The 16,971-nt window shown below is 43.8% G+C and overlaps 1 protein-coding gene across 5 annotated transcripts in view; it reads right to left on the reverse strand.

The window, feature by feature from the left end:
- RREB1 (ras responsive element binding protein 1) overlaps positions 1-16,971 on the reverse strand; it is a 125,501-nt gene that overhangs the window by 38,210 nt on the left and 70,320 nt on the right. For all 5 annotated transcript variants that reach the window (XM_065667398.1, XM_065667401.1, XM_065667402.1 and 2 more), the window contains 2 exons: positions 4,027-4,171; positions 2,714-2,853 (listed from right to left, as the gene is read on the reverse strand). In XM_065667398.1, coding sequence (XP_065523470.1) covers positions 2,714-2,853; positions 4,027-4,171 — 285 coding nt within the window. The remainder of the gene's footprint in view (positions 1-2,713; positions 2,854-4,026; positions 4,172-16,971) is intronic.

Raw genomic sequence — 16,971 nt, forward strand, 5'->3', positions numbered from 1 at the left:
ACAGAGGGCAGCTCTGAGGGCAAGAGGCTGTATTTACACAACAGCACTACAATGGAAGGATTAAAGGACCACAAGGAAGCTAGGCAGAAGCTTCTGCCCACCCCAGCACATTGCCGCTGCTGCTGGGGATGCATTCCTAAAGGGAGGGAGGGAGGAAGGCTGGTACCACCACCAAGGCAACGCATGCTGGTGCACCACTCCAGAGGTGATGTCCATAATCGTTTCTATATTAACTACTGGGGGAGCAAAAAGGAGTGAGACGTTTGCCCTGTGGTTTACAAAGAAATACAGTTAGGGAGATTGAGCATCACTTACATGATCACATGACAAAACAGTCTGTGCTGGCCTACTTAAAGCCGTAGCTCCAAACCAAGCACAGAAGTCCTGGTAAAATGACTCTACTTTTACAACACTGGCAATAAAAACAGGCTGAGGGTGTTCTGCACCCTGTCCTTTGCTCATAACACAGTTGCTAGGCTTGTTTGTTTGAACTTTGAGGAGAGTTCTTCCTCCTTGTCTTCTACAATAAGGAAACACCAGGACTTGATGAACACCTTCTCACACTTCGCAGTTTGCTCCCCTGCCACAAGCACACCCATACACACATACCTTCCGCTCTGATACTCTAGCAAAATCTTACCTTTTCTTCATTTCTTTCACTCAAAAAACCAGCCTTAAGCCTCACCAAGAGGAATGATTTCATTCACATGAACTCAGGACAGAATGGCATGCCATGTTCAGCATATCTTGTTGATTCCTACAGTCTTAAAGAACCCTGGGAACCAGAGGATTATAGCCTCTGCCTGCAAAGGGTTTTAACCCATTTCCTTTGGGATGAGTCACCTTAACAGTGGCCAAGACTGCTCTGCTTACCAGAGGATTTTCTGTTTGGTTGGGCCAAGCACACAGTGTCATTTGACTTGTCTAGACTAGGACAAAAGATGTGTTTTAGACCACACAGGCAGGGCAAGCTGTGCTTGAATATGTTAGCTGACCAGGGAGAACCACAGCTTCCTTGTTCTATCCTATCTCCACTGACACATTCTAAATTACTAAAAACAAGTATCTGACAAAAAACCCAACCATCATCTAGACAAGTCCATGAAGACCAGCATCCCAGCACCACCCTTAACTGATGCCCACACAGCTTGACAATCATGGCTTTGATTTGGGGGCACATTCTAGTCTCTGTTGCTCAACCCAGTCAAGGCTAGCAAAATCCATTTCAGCAGAGTATTACCCAAAAGCAAGTCTCCTAATCCTAGAGAACAAGTTGCATGGAGAGGAACAGCATGTTTGCATAGCCGTTGTGTCTTTCTGCCTTGCCACAGCAGACTGTAAAGCTGCCATGCCAGAAGGGTATTTATTCTGTTAACTTTTATCCATCACGTGGAGCAAGAGAATCCACCTGTCCTCTCTCAGCTCCATGGCACAGAACTTTGCAAAGAGGTCATATCTTCATAGAAGCTTCAAAATGAGGCTAATGCCAGGGTAAGTCTAATATAACAGTTGCTTCCTAGAAAGCGTAAAGTGTATGGCAAAATTATCTCTTGACTCCCCTTTTGTGGGGATTGCAGAGTTCTTGCCAGAGTACAATTGTTTCAGCTTTGCTCTAGAATGAAAATTTACTTCAGAAACAGCAAATTCCATTTAATTCACTACTATTTGCTGGACCAAGCTTAAGAAAGAGGTTTCCAACTCCTGTTCCCAATAATTACAGCACTTACAATGACTTTAAAAAATGTTTTTACATGTATTTACCAAGGTTTTCTTAAAGAAGGAAAATTTAATAGAAGTAATCCCATTTAACAGAACAGGATGGCCCCGCTCCATGCCATTCTGTTAAGAAACTGCATTCAGGAGAGGGTGTTGACACTTCAAGATGGTGAATTGTGCACCCTTCTGAAAACATCATTAGAGTCCAATGCCCCAAAATAAGCTTAAAACACTGTCAAGCTTCTACAAATGGACAATATCCTCTTCTGAAATAGCAGCTTTCCTACATGCGTAAACCACACTTGGAATATCTTTTATATCTTCATATATCTGGCTCTACATTTTTCTACGATAAAAAACAGGAAATAAAAAAGTATCAGGAGTCCCAGAGGCAATTACTTGAACTAAAACACAACAGCCAAGCACCTTCCCAAGCAATTAATAACTAATTTTTCCTTGTTAAAAGAAGCTGATTTAAGCCAAAATCCACACCATTCCCTAACCTCAACTGTCAGAAAAGCATAACAAAAGCCAGAAACTCATCTATCTTCACTCGCTCCCACAACAGACAACAAAACCTTTATATCCAGCTGCCGCCTTCTTCCCAAACAGAGTAATCTTAGAGGTTGGTACCTGAATACTTTTATCAAGTTTTGCTTCATGTTTTAAGCATCTTTAGTTTAACTTGTTAAAATTCTGCCATGTTGGCATTCTGCAATTTTATGTAACATCAGCAATGGGTTTGGAGGGGAGGAAGGGATGCTTTAATTTCTTCTAAAAACATTCCCAGCTATTAACTGGCAAGATTTCCCATACTTGCAAAAAAAATAACAGAACCAAGCCCTACAGCACCCTGGTGACACAAGATGAGGCACGAGCATTTAAAAACCTGTACAAAGTCAGGAAGGGAGCAGGGGGGTAAATGGCTCCTGCCCCTCCCCAGCAGGCTCTCTCAGGCCACCAGGTGACCAGAAACACTCTCGGGACTATTTCTTACCTCAGAGAATTATCTGGATGTGTCTCCATGTGGGACTCCAGCCCATACTTGCAAAAAAAGTCTTTGAAACACACTGGACAATGATAAACTTCCTCCTCAGCCTTCTTATCCCCTTCGCAGGAGTGACCATCCTCGACAACCTTCAGAGAGAGGGGAAAAAAAACTCACTAGACCAAATTTTATGGAACAAACCAAACACGCAATCCATCTGAAGTCTGTCTCTTAAAAACAAAGCAGCAGGCTTCAACCATAACTTTGCTGCAGGCGACCAGAAATGACTCATGTTGGTAACAGAGAGGGTAAGCAACAGAGCCTCTGTGTGTGTGTGAGAACGTGCACGGGAGAAAAGGAGGCTCAGTAGGAGATAAAGTGTGCAGCTAAGTCATTAATACATCAGTTCTAATGAGAAACTGTGATCTGAACAACTTATAAACCTGTCTGTTTATATACCACTGAACCAGCAACCCTCACCCTCTAGAAAGCCAAGCGAGCTGTCAGCCTGAATTATTTATGCCACTCAGATACTGCCAACTGCTAACTCAAGTGGTCCAGGGAAAAGCAATGAGTTTTCTGTAGCCCTCTTCTGATTACAGTGCAAAAAGCATGCACAAAACAAGGGATACTGTGCTAAATGGAACTGCTACTAGCTGGCCAGATAGAGATAGTAAATGAAAAGGGTCGAGTTAAGTTTGGCAGCCACCATACATTTTGTACAAATGACTGAAATGCATTAAAATGTTTCATAAACAAAACCCTAATGGAAATGTCTAGCCTTCAAATAAATATCTTTCTGGTTTCTCTTGCAACTCCAGTAATGCAGGATTATGCTACTGTGAAAGGGAAATGTACTACAGATTTTTTCTCCAGTTCCAGACAGAAACAGACTTAAGCTGTTGCTGCTTTCAAAGTAAACACTAGCTTTTTACAAGTTCAAATCATTATCCAGCAAGATTATAACGAATTAAAGAAAAGAAAAAAAAAAACCCAACAACCTAGAGGAAAACTGCAGTAGCAAAAGAATAGTTCATCCTTTTGTCATCCAACATCAATTATCTAACATAAATCATAAGCAAACCCAAATTTAAATAATAAAGAATTAAAAAAATTAATCAATTCTTTCATTCTCTGAAACGAGAAATTACTTTTCAATCTCAGACAACAGTGTTGCCTATACAGGAAAAGCATAGCATCTTAAAACATATATACAGGGCTGTAAGAGGCCCACATCTGAGTATCTCCGGGCTGACTGCCTGATTTCAACAGCTGACAGAGTTTAGGAGGTAACCATCTTTTGCTTCACGCCCGTAAAGAACCTTTTTTGCAGGTATCCTCTCCTCTCTGTCCATCTCAGCATCGTGACAAAACTTCCGTTTTGAAGACAATCGCCTGCGCTTCAGTGGTGACGGGGGAGTTGTGGTCACTGTGCTGTTCGGATCCTTCTCATGAATCTTCATGTGCCTGGGCAGGAGGGGAAAGAAGATGCTGTCAGCAGCAAATTGGGGCAGAAAGCCTGAGTAAATTTTTATGCCAACACCACTTCTAAGGTTTGCCTTTAAAGGATACCAGCAGAGATCCCATAAACCGGACTGAACTACTGCAAAACAGCTGGGGCACAATCCAGCATCGGTCCTTTGCAGCACATGGGACTGTTTGGGACCACAGCAGGGAACCCTACAGCTCTCCCCCATGTCCCAGCCCACAGCATGGCACTTGCCCTGCTGGCACCTAGCCCCAGGAACACTGTGTCCATCTCACATCATCCCAGAGGCCCTGCTTCTGCTTGATACTGCACATTAATCTACATGCCCTGCCTCCCAGTCTGGTGGAGGTGCAGTAAGTAAAAGCCTACAGCTTAGCATCCATTCCACTCAATGAAGAAAAAGCCTCTCATCTTCAGCTGGTCTCCTTTCATGGCCTTTATACCCCATCTGTATATGCCAACACCAGAGCAACACTTCTTAAATGTATTTATTTCCTTCTCTTTCTTAACACACTAGTGTACCCCAATATTGAATTTCAACTGCAACTCTGAAGTCAAGATATATCTGGTCACACTGTTAAGCTGCAGCAGGTATGGCCTGCAAAACTCCGTTATTGCCGAAGTATGTTCACAAACCTGCTTCCCCAGGAAAACAGCTATTTCTTGTCACAAAGACACTGGGAAGGGGAGAGGGTCAAGACAGCTCAGGAAGCAATCTCATGAATATCTGTATACCTGACCTGCCTGCTTCTTGGTGTTCTGTATTTGCAACCTGAGGAAGACACTGTTGCCTAGTTCCCTTCGGTTACACAAAGGGTATTGCGCCTGTGCTTTTCTGGATTCTCAAAGCTCAATTTTTATGTTTTTTATGTAGGGCCTTTAGCCTCACTTCAAATTTATAGTGCTTTTGAAAAAATCAAACTTACGCTCTTATAGGCAATGCAGATTTCTGTTTCTAATAACTAGAAATGGGAGTGCAGGAGAAAGTTGCCCTTTGTCCATATGACTGACTTCAAAGCAGCAGGAGGGAGACAATGTCAGCAGCATTTGGGCACATCCTTCAGAAGTCACACCCACAGCTCGGCTCAGGACTGTGCCATTTAACTCGACTGCACACTATCATGTTCAAACATGAGAGAATGTTGTAACCTAGACGAGTCTCCTATGTCCCCATAACTGCTTGGATGTTATGACATAAAATCTGTTTTAGTTTTGGATGCCAACGGCATGATGCTTCAAGATAACACACTGGACCAAACTGACCCACAGGCAAAATGGGACTAGAACTGCTGGAAGGACTGTCTCTTCACACAGTCTATTTTTAATGTTTCCTTCCACAATTGCTGAACCTTTAAGAAAAAAAAAAAAAGGGAAGGCAGCTAAATTATCGTCTCAAACCACAGCCAGGCTTCTGAAGGTATTCTCAGTAACAGCCTCAAGCCAAAAGCACCCCAGGTACCAGAACTGATGCAACATTACAGTGGCTGTCAGCTACTGCCTGCTTTCAACGCCCAGCAAGGCTGGGGCTGCTTGGAGGACCAGGTGCACATACCTGCCAGTAACCCTTACTGGTCACACAAATGGTGGATGGACACTGGTGGCGTCTGCCAGTCACACTGTGGGAGGGTCATTAGGAGAGAGCATCTGCGCGCAGACGTGCCCAGCAGGTTGGGCACAGCATCACGGAAACGTTGCTTCGTTTCTGTTCCCTCTTTCCCTCCCTATTGTCCAACTGGGAGCAGAAAGAAGGTTGAAGCTCTGAGGGTTTCCAGGTTTGGCAGGACCCAGGGAGAAGCTGGAGTGCTGACACAGCCTTCAGAGTGCAATGCACTCCCCTGCCTTGGCCCTCTGGTAGCCCTACCACCACAGGCACCAATGCTAACTGATTTATCTGCATGAATCCAGTGCTGCCTGATCTCACAAAATCTGCAGGGAAGGCATCTACAGGTACTGTACTGCCTTGTTTTCTTCAGTCTCCCCCCTCTCACACCCATGGCACTGATCTAACTGCTTGTGCTAGCTTCAGTTTCCTATGGGTCATAAATAAACAGTGTGAGGAGCAGTTGTCTGTATTCACGCAGGAGTAAGGGAGAAGAAGCCAGTTACTTGCTCTGCCTGCAATGGTTGAAGATAAAACACAAACATCTGAGAATAAAAAACTGTAGTGTGCAACAGCACAGGCAAAGCAAAATCTGGAAGGTGGTTTGTTGGTCTTTTTTGTTTTTCTTTCTGGTAAGGACTGCTTTCCAGTTTCGATGAGCTCTTTAGACAGCAACGTTTTGCATGTGCCTTTCTATCCCCCCACCCCAGACGCACACACATGGCCTGCATGCTTAACCTTCTGTCAGCTTGGGTGATGCACAGCTAGTATTACTTGGCCAGTTACCTTTCACATAGCTAGAGAGCAAAAGCAGTCAAGCTAAATCACATTCACCAAGAAAACAAACAACAAAAAACCCGCTATGTATTAAGTGTGCAACTTTTTGTTCCTATTTTCTTTTAAAGTCTTTTTTCTCCCAGTAACGAGCATGAAGAACTCCTGTTTAGTAGCTACTATGCAAAACAGCTTCCTTAGGGCTAAGTTCTTTCCTCCTACTGATGTCCACTTGTTGAACTCTGTTCTGATGGGTACAACGACACATCCACAGCATATCAACAGGAGAAACTGCTGAGACCTTCAGGTTAGTGCCAGTCCAACCCGGCACCTCTACCTGGCATGACCTCATGCATGCAAACACACTGGCTCCTGCAAGTCCCAGAAGCAGGCCAGCTGTGTTTGAATATAATATATGCTAGTAAGGCAGGGCTTACTAACGTGGATGCAGCACCACAGCGATGAGGCTTTGCTATGCCTGGTGTCACTCACTCGCTGCCCTCAGCTTGCAGTTCTTCCTGCAATGCACACGCTTTTGCCATGCCCTAAAAGCCAGAGCGGAATCCGTACCCACAGCAAGGAATGTGGTAATCCCTTCGTGTTTTAGTTTTGCATATTTGAAAGGAAGCAGCCTGAGCTATTGAGCTATAAACAGGAAGACACCCTGACTGCACCTTTGACTTTTAGTCTGTAGGTCAAATATCACAGCCGCTGTGATAGCTCTCTGCATGCGATCATTAAGGAAAAAAGAAGAATCTGAAACCAAAGCAGCAGGTTCCAGAGTTCTCAAGAAGAGTCACAACCTGTCCACAGTACAGCCAGCAGGTTTGTTCCTTTGGCAGGTTAAGCAAGTTTCACTACATCAAGGCAAGGGTGGAGAGGAAAGAGATTACTAGAGCCCAAGATAAGCGGGAAGATAAAGCTGAGCAGTACAAAGGATAGACACAATCTTCATCTCTATTTTACTTTGCAATGTGGATGTCATTCTGCCTCAAGAAAACATTTATCACCCAATTTGGGCTGAACTACAGCAGATGCCAAGTCACATCCACATCCACAACCTTTCTTTTAAAGCTAAACACTCCCTTCACCAAGGCTTCTTTTACTTAAAAAGTTTTCTAACTATAATTAAGGGGAGAAAGCGGGGAAGTATTTATGTTGCCTTATCCTCCTTTAGAAGAGTTTGCCTTGATTAGATCTTACATCTAACACTGAAAATGCTCTACCTCACTGTTTAGCCTGCCAAGATACAAGGAGAACAGGAACAAAGCTGTGCTTAGAAGTTATTTTCCCATTGTGACTATAACAACATATTTTGGCCTGACAACACTGGCATACTTTGAATACGAAAGCCAGGCTCATAAGTCAGCCTGGCTTTCAGCATCTTACAATGATAAAGGAAAATGATATGACATTCATCAGTTAAAAAAAAAAACAAAACACTCAACACTGGAAGTGAGAATGTGGTGCAAAAAAAAAGGGCAAAATAAGCACACGCACAGAAATGCTCATATTCAGCCACAGATGAAAGCTACAGTAACGTACCAGCAGCTCTGAAGTGACCACTGTTGCAGCTCAGAAGAGAGCCAGAGCCACAGCAGATGAAACCTGGCTTTTCTTTTTCCTAATATAAATAAACGAATCGTGGCTCCGAGCCATCCTACAGAGCAACTCAAGAACTGCAGCCAAACTCAGGAAGGTAAAGAGCCCTGAAACCTGAACTTTGTATGGTGGTTGTTAAGTCTCCCCAGCATGCATGCAAGTACACATACACTTGGACAGCACTGGTGGTGGAACACTAAAATGCAACTACAATACACAAGATGAAAGGAAGGAGATAAAAATTTGAGCTTAATATTAGGGAGGGCTCTCTTGCACCTAGTGCTAGCTAGCCTTGATTAACCTCTCAGAGAAGGTGGTGGAAGTCTACTTAAAATGAGACCAAACAGAGTCAGAAGAATTTGCAAAGAATAATCCCAAAGTTGAAAGAGGAAATTAAGTATTTTTCAAACAAGGTCTGACCTACCTCTCATCTAAACTCTTAATGCTGAAGAACTGCTATGCAAAAATGCAGGTAACTTGCTACACACTATGCTTTTTGCAGCACAGCTGTATGTGGAAAAGCTCTCCTTGTAATCTCTTCCCTCCTCCTCACACAAGGAATTTCTCAGGTGAGCCAGGAGGATCCAACTGCATTATGACTCTGTGCCAGTCAGCCCTCCCAACAGAAATCAGTTGCATTTTTCAAGGGCTGGACTGCCTTTCATTCCATCCTCCCCATGGGACTCACCTTCCTCTTCTGCCACAACTTTCCTCTCCCCTCTAACAGTCACATGAACAGGATGACCAAAATGATACTGCACAAGCATTTCCCCAGCTTCTTTCCTTATTTCCCCCCCCCCCTTTTTAAAGCAGATGGACAGAAAAACTTTTCAGCCACACACTGTGATGCAGAGTGTAATTTCAGAAGGGTGACTATTCCACCGGAACAGCAGCAAGTGAACACTTAGCTACTTTACATCGAAGAAGAGACTTTTGCAATAATAAACCAATGCAGAACTGAAGTGTCTTACTCCTTTTTCTCTCCATGGATGGTGTTGGATGAGTGCCTCAGAGAGGTGACTCATAGGAGGAGGGGAAAAAAAAAGGGCATGTGTCCTACTGAAGTGACATGCAGCTCCTGCTGGTCACAGCCCAGCCTTTATCACATCTCCAAAAAGGGCTGCAGTATTTTCTTAATGCCAAGGGGATTTGCATGTTGATCATATAAGCTTTCAGGAGGTCTCGAAACAGGGCAGCCCACAGCTTCAATGCCAAAACCAGAATGTAGGCAGGTTTTGACTGGTTGGCTCAAGGCTAGAACAACGAGTCAAAGCATCCTGAAAGAGGCAACTGCAAGATGCAGCTGCTCCCATCCCTGGGTCTCACTGAATTATGAACAAAACCAGGAGCTCCTGCTTTGCATTCAGATAACCTGATCAGCGCCACTTTGGCACTTGGAGAGGAAGCATCCCTCTGCATGTGTGGGAATCCCTCACCTCTTAACTCTGAGGAGAAAAGCCACACCATAGTTGCACCCAGGTTTCCACGGCTGCTGACGTGCTTCACATCCCTAAGAGAAAAGGCCTGCTTGGCTCAGAGGCCTGGGCAACAGGAAGGTGTGGAACAAAAGGGTGTATCTGCAGCCTCTGAGCAGGGTCCAGGGTTAAGCCTCTCCCTTATAACTATGTCAGCATTAAGTGTTGCTGGCTTTCAGTCAAGCAGAGGTTTATGCCAGGTAGGTCTGATTAGAAGGAGCAGCATGTCCAGAGGGGGAGCAGCAAGCAATTTCACTGAGGCCTGGTTGGGAAAGTCCCAGCATCTACATCAAGATTAATTCTTGAGAGCAGGATCCAGTGTATAAACACCCTCCTCCTCCCTCACATCTCCATGCCTGTGGAAACGCAGTGGGGAGGCCAATGAATCCAGGCATTATCAGTCCAGAAAGATCATCTGACAGTATCATGTTCAGGTTCTGGCTTCATATCCCACATATTATTCTAAGTTTCTCCACTTTACCACTAGATGTACCCTACACTCTATTGTATTGCACATGGTGTTCCTCATCTCCCTCGTGATTTCTGAACAGTTTGGTATCAAAATCAAGGGATGATCCTCATCTGATGCTTATCTAAAGACAAGGGAGCCACACATCCAACCATCCAGAGACTAAGGGTAAAAAATTAATGCTTTCCAGCCTTCACCTCATTTAAAATATATTTTGTTTTCCGCTCCAGCATAAAGAGTTATTCAAGGTCACTGAGCTGGCCTGGGAAGGACTGAGCTGATCAGATGCCCTAAGTACAATTTAGCTGATACAATTGCTTTACCTCTTCCATTGTTTTCTTCCTCAAGGTCTTTCACTTATTGCTATCTTCAAATAACAGTAAATGATCTTCAAATAATCAAAACCTCCCATGTTTTCAATAATTTACAGTAAACAAAAAGCATGTCTATTATTCAGAAGGTGACCAAACATCAAAGTCTGCCTTGTCTAAGCTTCAATTTCATGCCACCATATCAGAATCAGCAAAAATGCAGGATGCATCCAAGACAAGTTGAAATTCGGACCATGACATTCTTCAGGCATCATGGAAAGAAAAGCGGATCAGAGTAAGAGAAGACAGCCTTCAAAATTACACTGATAGTGAATGACTCTTTTCAGAGATTTCTGTGTCACATCATCTTTGGCACTGTTTTCTGTTTCATTCTGTGTAACAAATGTTACTTCAGCCCAAATTTTCTATAAATGCAGGAAAACACAGGGAGCTCATCTTTAAAGCTTCTGCCATTTGACACGGCCTAGTATGAGGTGTCCCTGCCCATGGCAGGGGGGTTGGAAATAAATGATCTTAAGGTTCTTTGCAACCCTATTGATTCTGTGATTCTATGACACATGGGAAGTAAATCCTAAACAAACAGAAAGAGAAGCAGCAGCATTTTTAAGAGCAATCATTTAATATACTGCTGCTAACACCCTCCTTAACAGTCTCGTGAATATGACTGGAACTTAAGTCAAAAGTGCAGTAACATTATAACCTTGGGTTAAAGAGTTTAGTCAGTTGCTTGTTTATTTGTTAAAACATGTAGAGAATCTGCATTGACAATGTATTTCCACTGTTAATTACCAACATCACCCATTTAAGAGAGCAATCCACTCAGGTCTTGCCAGTTGTAATCACAAGAACCAGAAAGATGCAGGTAATTTTGCAGATCAAGACACAATCTGTACTTGGACAAGTTTCTGTCTGTCTTCTCTTCTTGGCTTGTTTAGTATTTGCATCCTCAAAAAAACCCCAAAATGACCCAAAAAGCCCTCAGACAGGCACACACACTTCACAGCAAGTCAAGAGACATTCAAATACCAAAACCCTAACCATTTGGGAAATGCCCTATTACAACTGTGAAGCAGTATTAAAACAAATTTAAAGTACCACCAAATATTCTAGTGGTTACCAGTGTTGAACACTCACATGAGATAAACAAAATGAAGCTGAAGAGCGAGAAACCTCCATAGCTATGCTAGCAAAGCCATTGCAATGCACGCAGTGAAAGAGCAGGGTGGGGTGCACGGGTCCCAGGAAGGATCAGATTGGGAAGCACTGACTCACTTTAGCCGCATGTCTGCAAGCAGGCACATCAGGAGATGCTCCAGCTAGTGCTCCCCATGGCACCCAGGCGCTGCAGTCCTGCTAGTGTAGTGGCATGGCTCATTATCCTCATGTAGGCCCCAGTGCTGATTAGCTCTGTCTATAAGGGTGGAGGCCCGGGTGAGCCTCTCCACACAGCAACATGCAGCAGTATGTGGGTGTAGCAGCCCCCTCGGTTTTCCCCTTGGGAACTGCTGCAGCCCAAGTACCACAGAGATGTGCCATAAGCATCTCCTCGGGCTCAGAGAGGTCTGCTGCACTGTCTGTCCCCCTGAGCAATGAGGTTCTCCCTGCAAAGCAAAAATAGCCTTAGAGTGGGGCAGCAGACAGCATCGTTAGGATGACATGAACATTATTGTTTAGATCCACCAAGACTAACTGGCTGTGCTAAGGCTGCAAAAGCCTCCTATGATTACATTCAAATGACAGATTAGAAGTCCCTTTTCAGTGCTACCAGGCAGCGTGCAAAGTTAACCAGTGCCATGCAGCTGCCAATACATGATACCTAAGGATATACGATACACACACATGCACACAAAGCATTTTGTATTTTTATCCTAGAGTAAAATTTTGCTTTGCTGTGAATAAAGGCAAGTTGTAAGCATGAGTGAGAGGAAAGATACTGATCTACACATCCAAAAAGGGGGGGTACCACTGCTGAATAATTACTCTGTATTCACATTCAAGCAACTACTTGCTATGCAGAATCAGCAAGTTCAAACAGGCTGAGATTGATACAACTGCATTCCCAGCCTGGCTTAAAGTTACTCCTGTTCCCTACCAGCAGCACTGTCAGGACACCTCAAAGGAAAATAAGGAGACAAATATTTGCCTGATGATGCTGTGACAGGGAAGTGATTCAAACCATGCCTCCAAAGGAAAGCTTCCCAAAGGACAGCAAAAGAAGGCATTCATTTGCAGTTTGCATCAGTCCTTGCATAAGGGAGGGCAAAACAAGAGGGAAATGCAGTGTGAGCCTCCCAGTATCACTTCACCCACAGTTTGCATTAAATTCAGAGCTAAATTAACAATGCCAAATACTGCAAGGAGACTTTCAAGCCATACTGCCTCTCTCACTGAGAGACAGTATTAAACAAGATCCTTCTAATGCCCCTGTACTTCCTTAAGCTTTGAGACAAAACTTTTTTAGTTACAAAAATACTAAGCAGGAGTAGGTGCATCAAAAACCTAGCCTGGGACATTCTCAACTGCTCTTTTCCATCATCTTTTTTGGAAATTTGTGGTTTTCAGGCACATTGTTTAGTTATCATGGTATATAACCTTGATCAACAGCTTCACTGCTCATTTTCCAGGAAACTTCATATTTAAAGAAAACAAATTGAGGACAATTAAAGCAGTTTTAAATCTTAGCATCAGGAGGCTGCTGGGGGGGGGGGGAATGTGGGGAAAAAGAAAATTAGAGAAAGGATGTCAGAAGGCGGAGAAGTTTTATCCTTAAGAGCAAACACAGTTGAAGAAGTCCCAGGTACATCCTGCCTCCCCTCTAAAACCGCACCCAACCTGCACACCAGCCAAGCAAACACAAGCCCCAGCTACTTCCCAGAACCAGGCAAAGCCCTTATGCAGTTGCTTCCCTCTCACACTCCACTGTTGAGCAATCCTAATGGCACACAGCACAGAACAACTTGGCTGCGTCACGCAGCTCAAGGAGGAAAAAGTAGATGGCCACAGCAATGCTGAGGATGCCATGCAGATGGAGCTGAATACCTCCCCTCCCCGGCACGCACGCACGCAAGCAAGCAAGGAAGCTGCACCAGATAAGAGAAGCACATCTTCCTTAAAGCAGGGTCTCTGCATCACCCCCGTATCAGCAGTCACCAAGTGACTCCATGGGCAAGGAAGTAAGAGGTTATCACTGCACAACACACAAGTTGTGCAAACTTTTCCCAGCGCCGAGGACGGCATCCTAGCAAAAGAGGTTTCACGTGCTCAGCCCATTTCCTGTCCTGTTCCTGAACATGTGGTCCTCCTTCCTCACCAGCAGTGATCTCACAGCATGCACCCACTGAGCAGAGAAGAACTAGCAAAAGGTTTCACATCTTGTTACATGTCTGTTTAGTAAGGCGTAGTAGCTGGAAACAGAATTCCCTGTGTGTCTTGAGCCGCTTTACAGGAGTTTGGGAACTTTCGCCCCCAAGTGAAATTAATCTTGGTGCAGTCCAGAAGCAACATGGATTGCCGTACTCTCTTTACCCTCAGTTTGAGACTGTCAAGAAAAGACAACACATGGAGGTGGCTGGATGTCAAAAATGAGACACACCGAAGTCATACACCTCCTCTGTTTTAAGACATGAGAGCTGACGCTGAGGGTTTACCAAAAATTCACTGAGAATGTTTAGAAAACTTCAGCTAAAACAGCAGCATGAAGAAGTCAGCATATCTATACATGCCCTCAAGAAACAAAAAGCAGTATTAGCATATTGTGTGCTATTTACCAGTTGTATGATGGCACTACTACTTTTAGACAACATCTCTGCCTAAGCTGTGAGCATCAAGCGAGTGAGCATCATGGCTCAAAAATGTCAGTGAAAGGCTCTGGCTAAGCCCACACACCAGATTCCCCTGGTTGGGTTTTTTACAGCTAGAGACATTTCCCCAAATGCTGACAATCTGCTGCTAATGAATAAGCCTATTTTTAAAAGAGGGGAGAAAAGAAAGAGGAAAAAACCTGCTGACCCTGAGAGAGGGTTCTACAGTTTGCTGGTTTCAGCATGCTGAACTAGAACAGGTTGAGCAGGTTAGGTACTAGGGGGAGAAAAGGTAAAGCTGGAAGACATACATTAAAGGTGGAACGACAGCAACCACAAATGCAGTTTGAGATAGCTCTTTACCTCATTCTCGTGGGCACTTGGCCCAGGAGTCTTTTCAAACAATGTGAGGAACAGAGTGAACACATGTTCATCAGGGAAGCAATGCAGGTATTTCTGATGTGCATGCACAACAGGCTGAGCAAAGATTACCTTAACACACAAACTCTCCTAGCAAACTTTCTCACCACTAGCATTTTCCACACAGAATCACCCAACTGACGTACAAGGTGGAAGATAAACCCCCAACTGAAATGCCAGCAAAACATGTTACTTGTTAACCTTGAGAGCTAACATCTCCGCAAGAATCATGTTAATGTTGGGCTTACGGCAAAGGACTAAAAGCACCTCAACTCCCACAAAGACTGCCTGGATTTTCTAGTGCTTGCTAAGTAAAGGCCTGCATTTATTTTGTAACTCCTCAAGGTGAGAAGGGGAGGTAACATCCCTGAGAATACCAGACCTTCAGAGGAAGTGATGTTCCTGAAAGGGTACTTATGCGGAAAGATCAAGGTCTCGTGCTACCATGTGCTCTGCGACTACAGTCTAATCTGTCAAGTGGCTTGTGCTTATTTGAACTGTGACATGGGTAACAAAGCAGCACTAAGCTATGCTCAATACGCTCTGTTATGTGGAGATTTATATTACTGCCCGTGAGGAGGGTGGTATTACTCTGCTGTGTCAGACCACCTTCCCCTCAGCACAAGTCGCACCAGAAACCTGAACTTACTGAGAGCAGTGTGTCCCCTTTTTTCACCTGCAGAAAACCAAGACATAAAAATCCACCACCTTACAAGGCATAAGATCCAACTTAGCTATTACCTAAAGGCAACACATGCAAAATCTAAGACCAAAAAGAGACTGAAGTCTCTCTCATGTTTAGGTACTGAAGAGCTCTGGAGATGCAAGTATAATGTTCCTCATTGTGTACGCTTCAGTTCTCAAGAACAATGGATCTAATTAAGGTCTGCATATAAATCTTAACTCTGCACTTCCTTGCTTCGCTTGATTCTAATCAGATCTCAGCATTCGTGTTTTTGTGTTAACTTCCTTTGCTGTTCTTTAATGATAACTGAAGGGGGATACTGTCCAAGGCTAACAAGCAGCATGTAACACATCTGAAACCATGGCATCTTCTTTCAGCTCTCACAGAGATATTGTGGCACAAGAGCTCCTTCAGTCTCTACCACTGAAGACATGTATGGAGGGCTTTTTTTGAGCACTGTATTTATGCAGCATGTGAATTAAACAGAAGTTTATATAGTCTTTACAAAAAAATGAGCAATCTACTCAGCAACAGTGAGACAGAAGAAAGGTTCTGCCTGGGACCATTAAAAACTTGAAGTCCTCTAATTCTCATCAAAGACACTGAGAAACAGACTCTTGCTGCTATACGGTTGCTGAAAAAGCCTGACCTTCTCTTTCTTTCCTTCTTTCCTTCCTTCTTGCCCTCACCTCAGTCTTCTTCAAAACATGGGGATCCCAGCAGAATACCAGACGTTTACTCTGCCTCTATCTGCTGATGCGAAAGAGACTAAAAAAACTTCCTCCACCTGTTTCCCCATCCTCATTTACAAAATGTATCACCAAAATATAAGGAAAATGTTTAAATTGCAAAGGAAAACAAAACAGCTATCACATCTCACCTCTCTCCTACAACTACAGACATCAATTACTAGAAGCAGAAATCAGTCCTTTATTTTTGTTATCCCTGTTCAAGAATTAGGGCACTTGCATTAGCAGAAGCTTATCTTTCACTAGCATGCTGACAATGGTTAAATCACCCCCCATGTATAAGGAATGAATTTGGAAGCCTGTAATACAGCCTGCTACTTCATATTTAAGAGCACTGCCTACCAACTACTACACTGAAATACGAGCTCCTTAGGAAATGACCGAAGAAACATCTCTATTGTGCAAGACAATAAGAGTGGGCCTTTTCACACATGTGAAGTGTCAATCATTTTCAGCATGGAGAGTTTGTTTTCAGCTTTAAGATCTTGTATGTTCAGTTTTTCAAAGCCACCCAACGTTCAACGCCAAATTTCCATTTGTCCATCTTTAAAACCACCAGAAACCAAACCACATTGTGCTAAGGCAGTTCACCTCCTGGAAGAAAAACAGCTCATCATCACATTTGGCTATGCACTGCTTCCAAAAACTCCCATCTTAAGCAAACGCCAGACTGCACGTGCTAGACTGCAGAGATCCTATTTGTACTTAGAGGCTGGGCATTGTTACTGCACTGCACCCTACAAAGCACACACAACTTACTGGAAGCAGGCCAATGCCATAAATAACAGAGGAGCAATTCACAGGTGGAATGCAGGGAGAGGATGGATTCAGCCAGATCTTGAGGACACTCTGCCTACTGGGTATTTGCAAAG

The sequence above is a fragment of the Lathamus discolor genome, chromosome 2 (genome assembly GCF_037157495.1).
Source record: "Lathamus discolor isolate bLatDis1 chromosome 2, bLatDis1.hap1, whole genome shotgun sequence".
Lineage (NCBI taxonomy): Eukaryota > Metazoa > Chordata > Aves > Psittaciformes > Psittacidae > Lathamus > Lathamus discolor.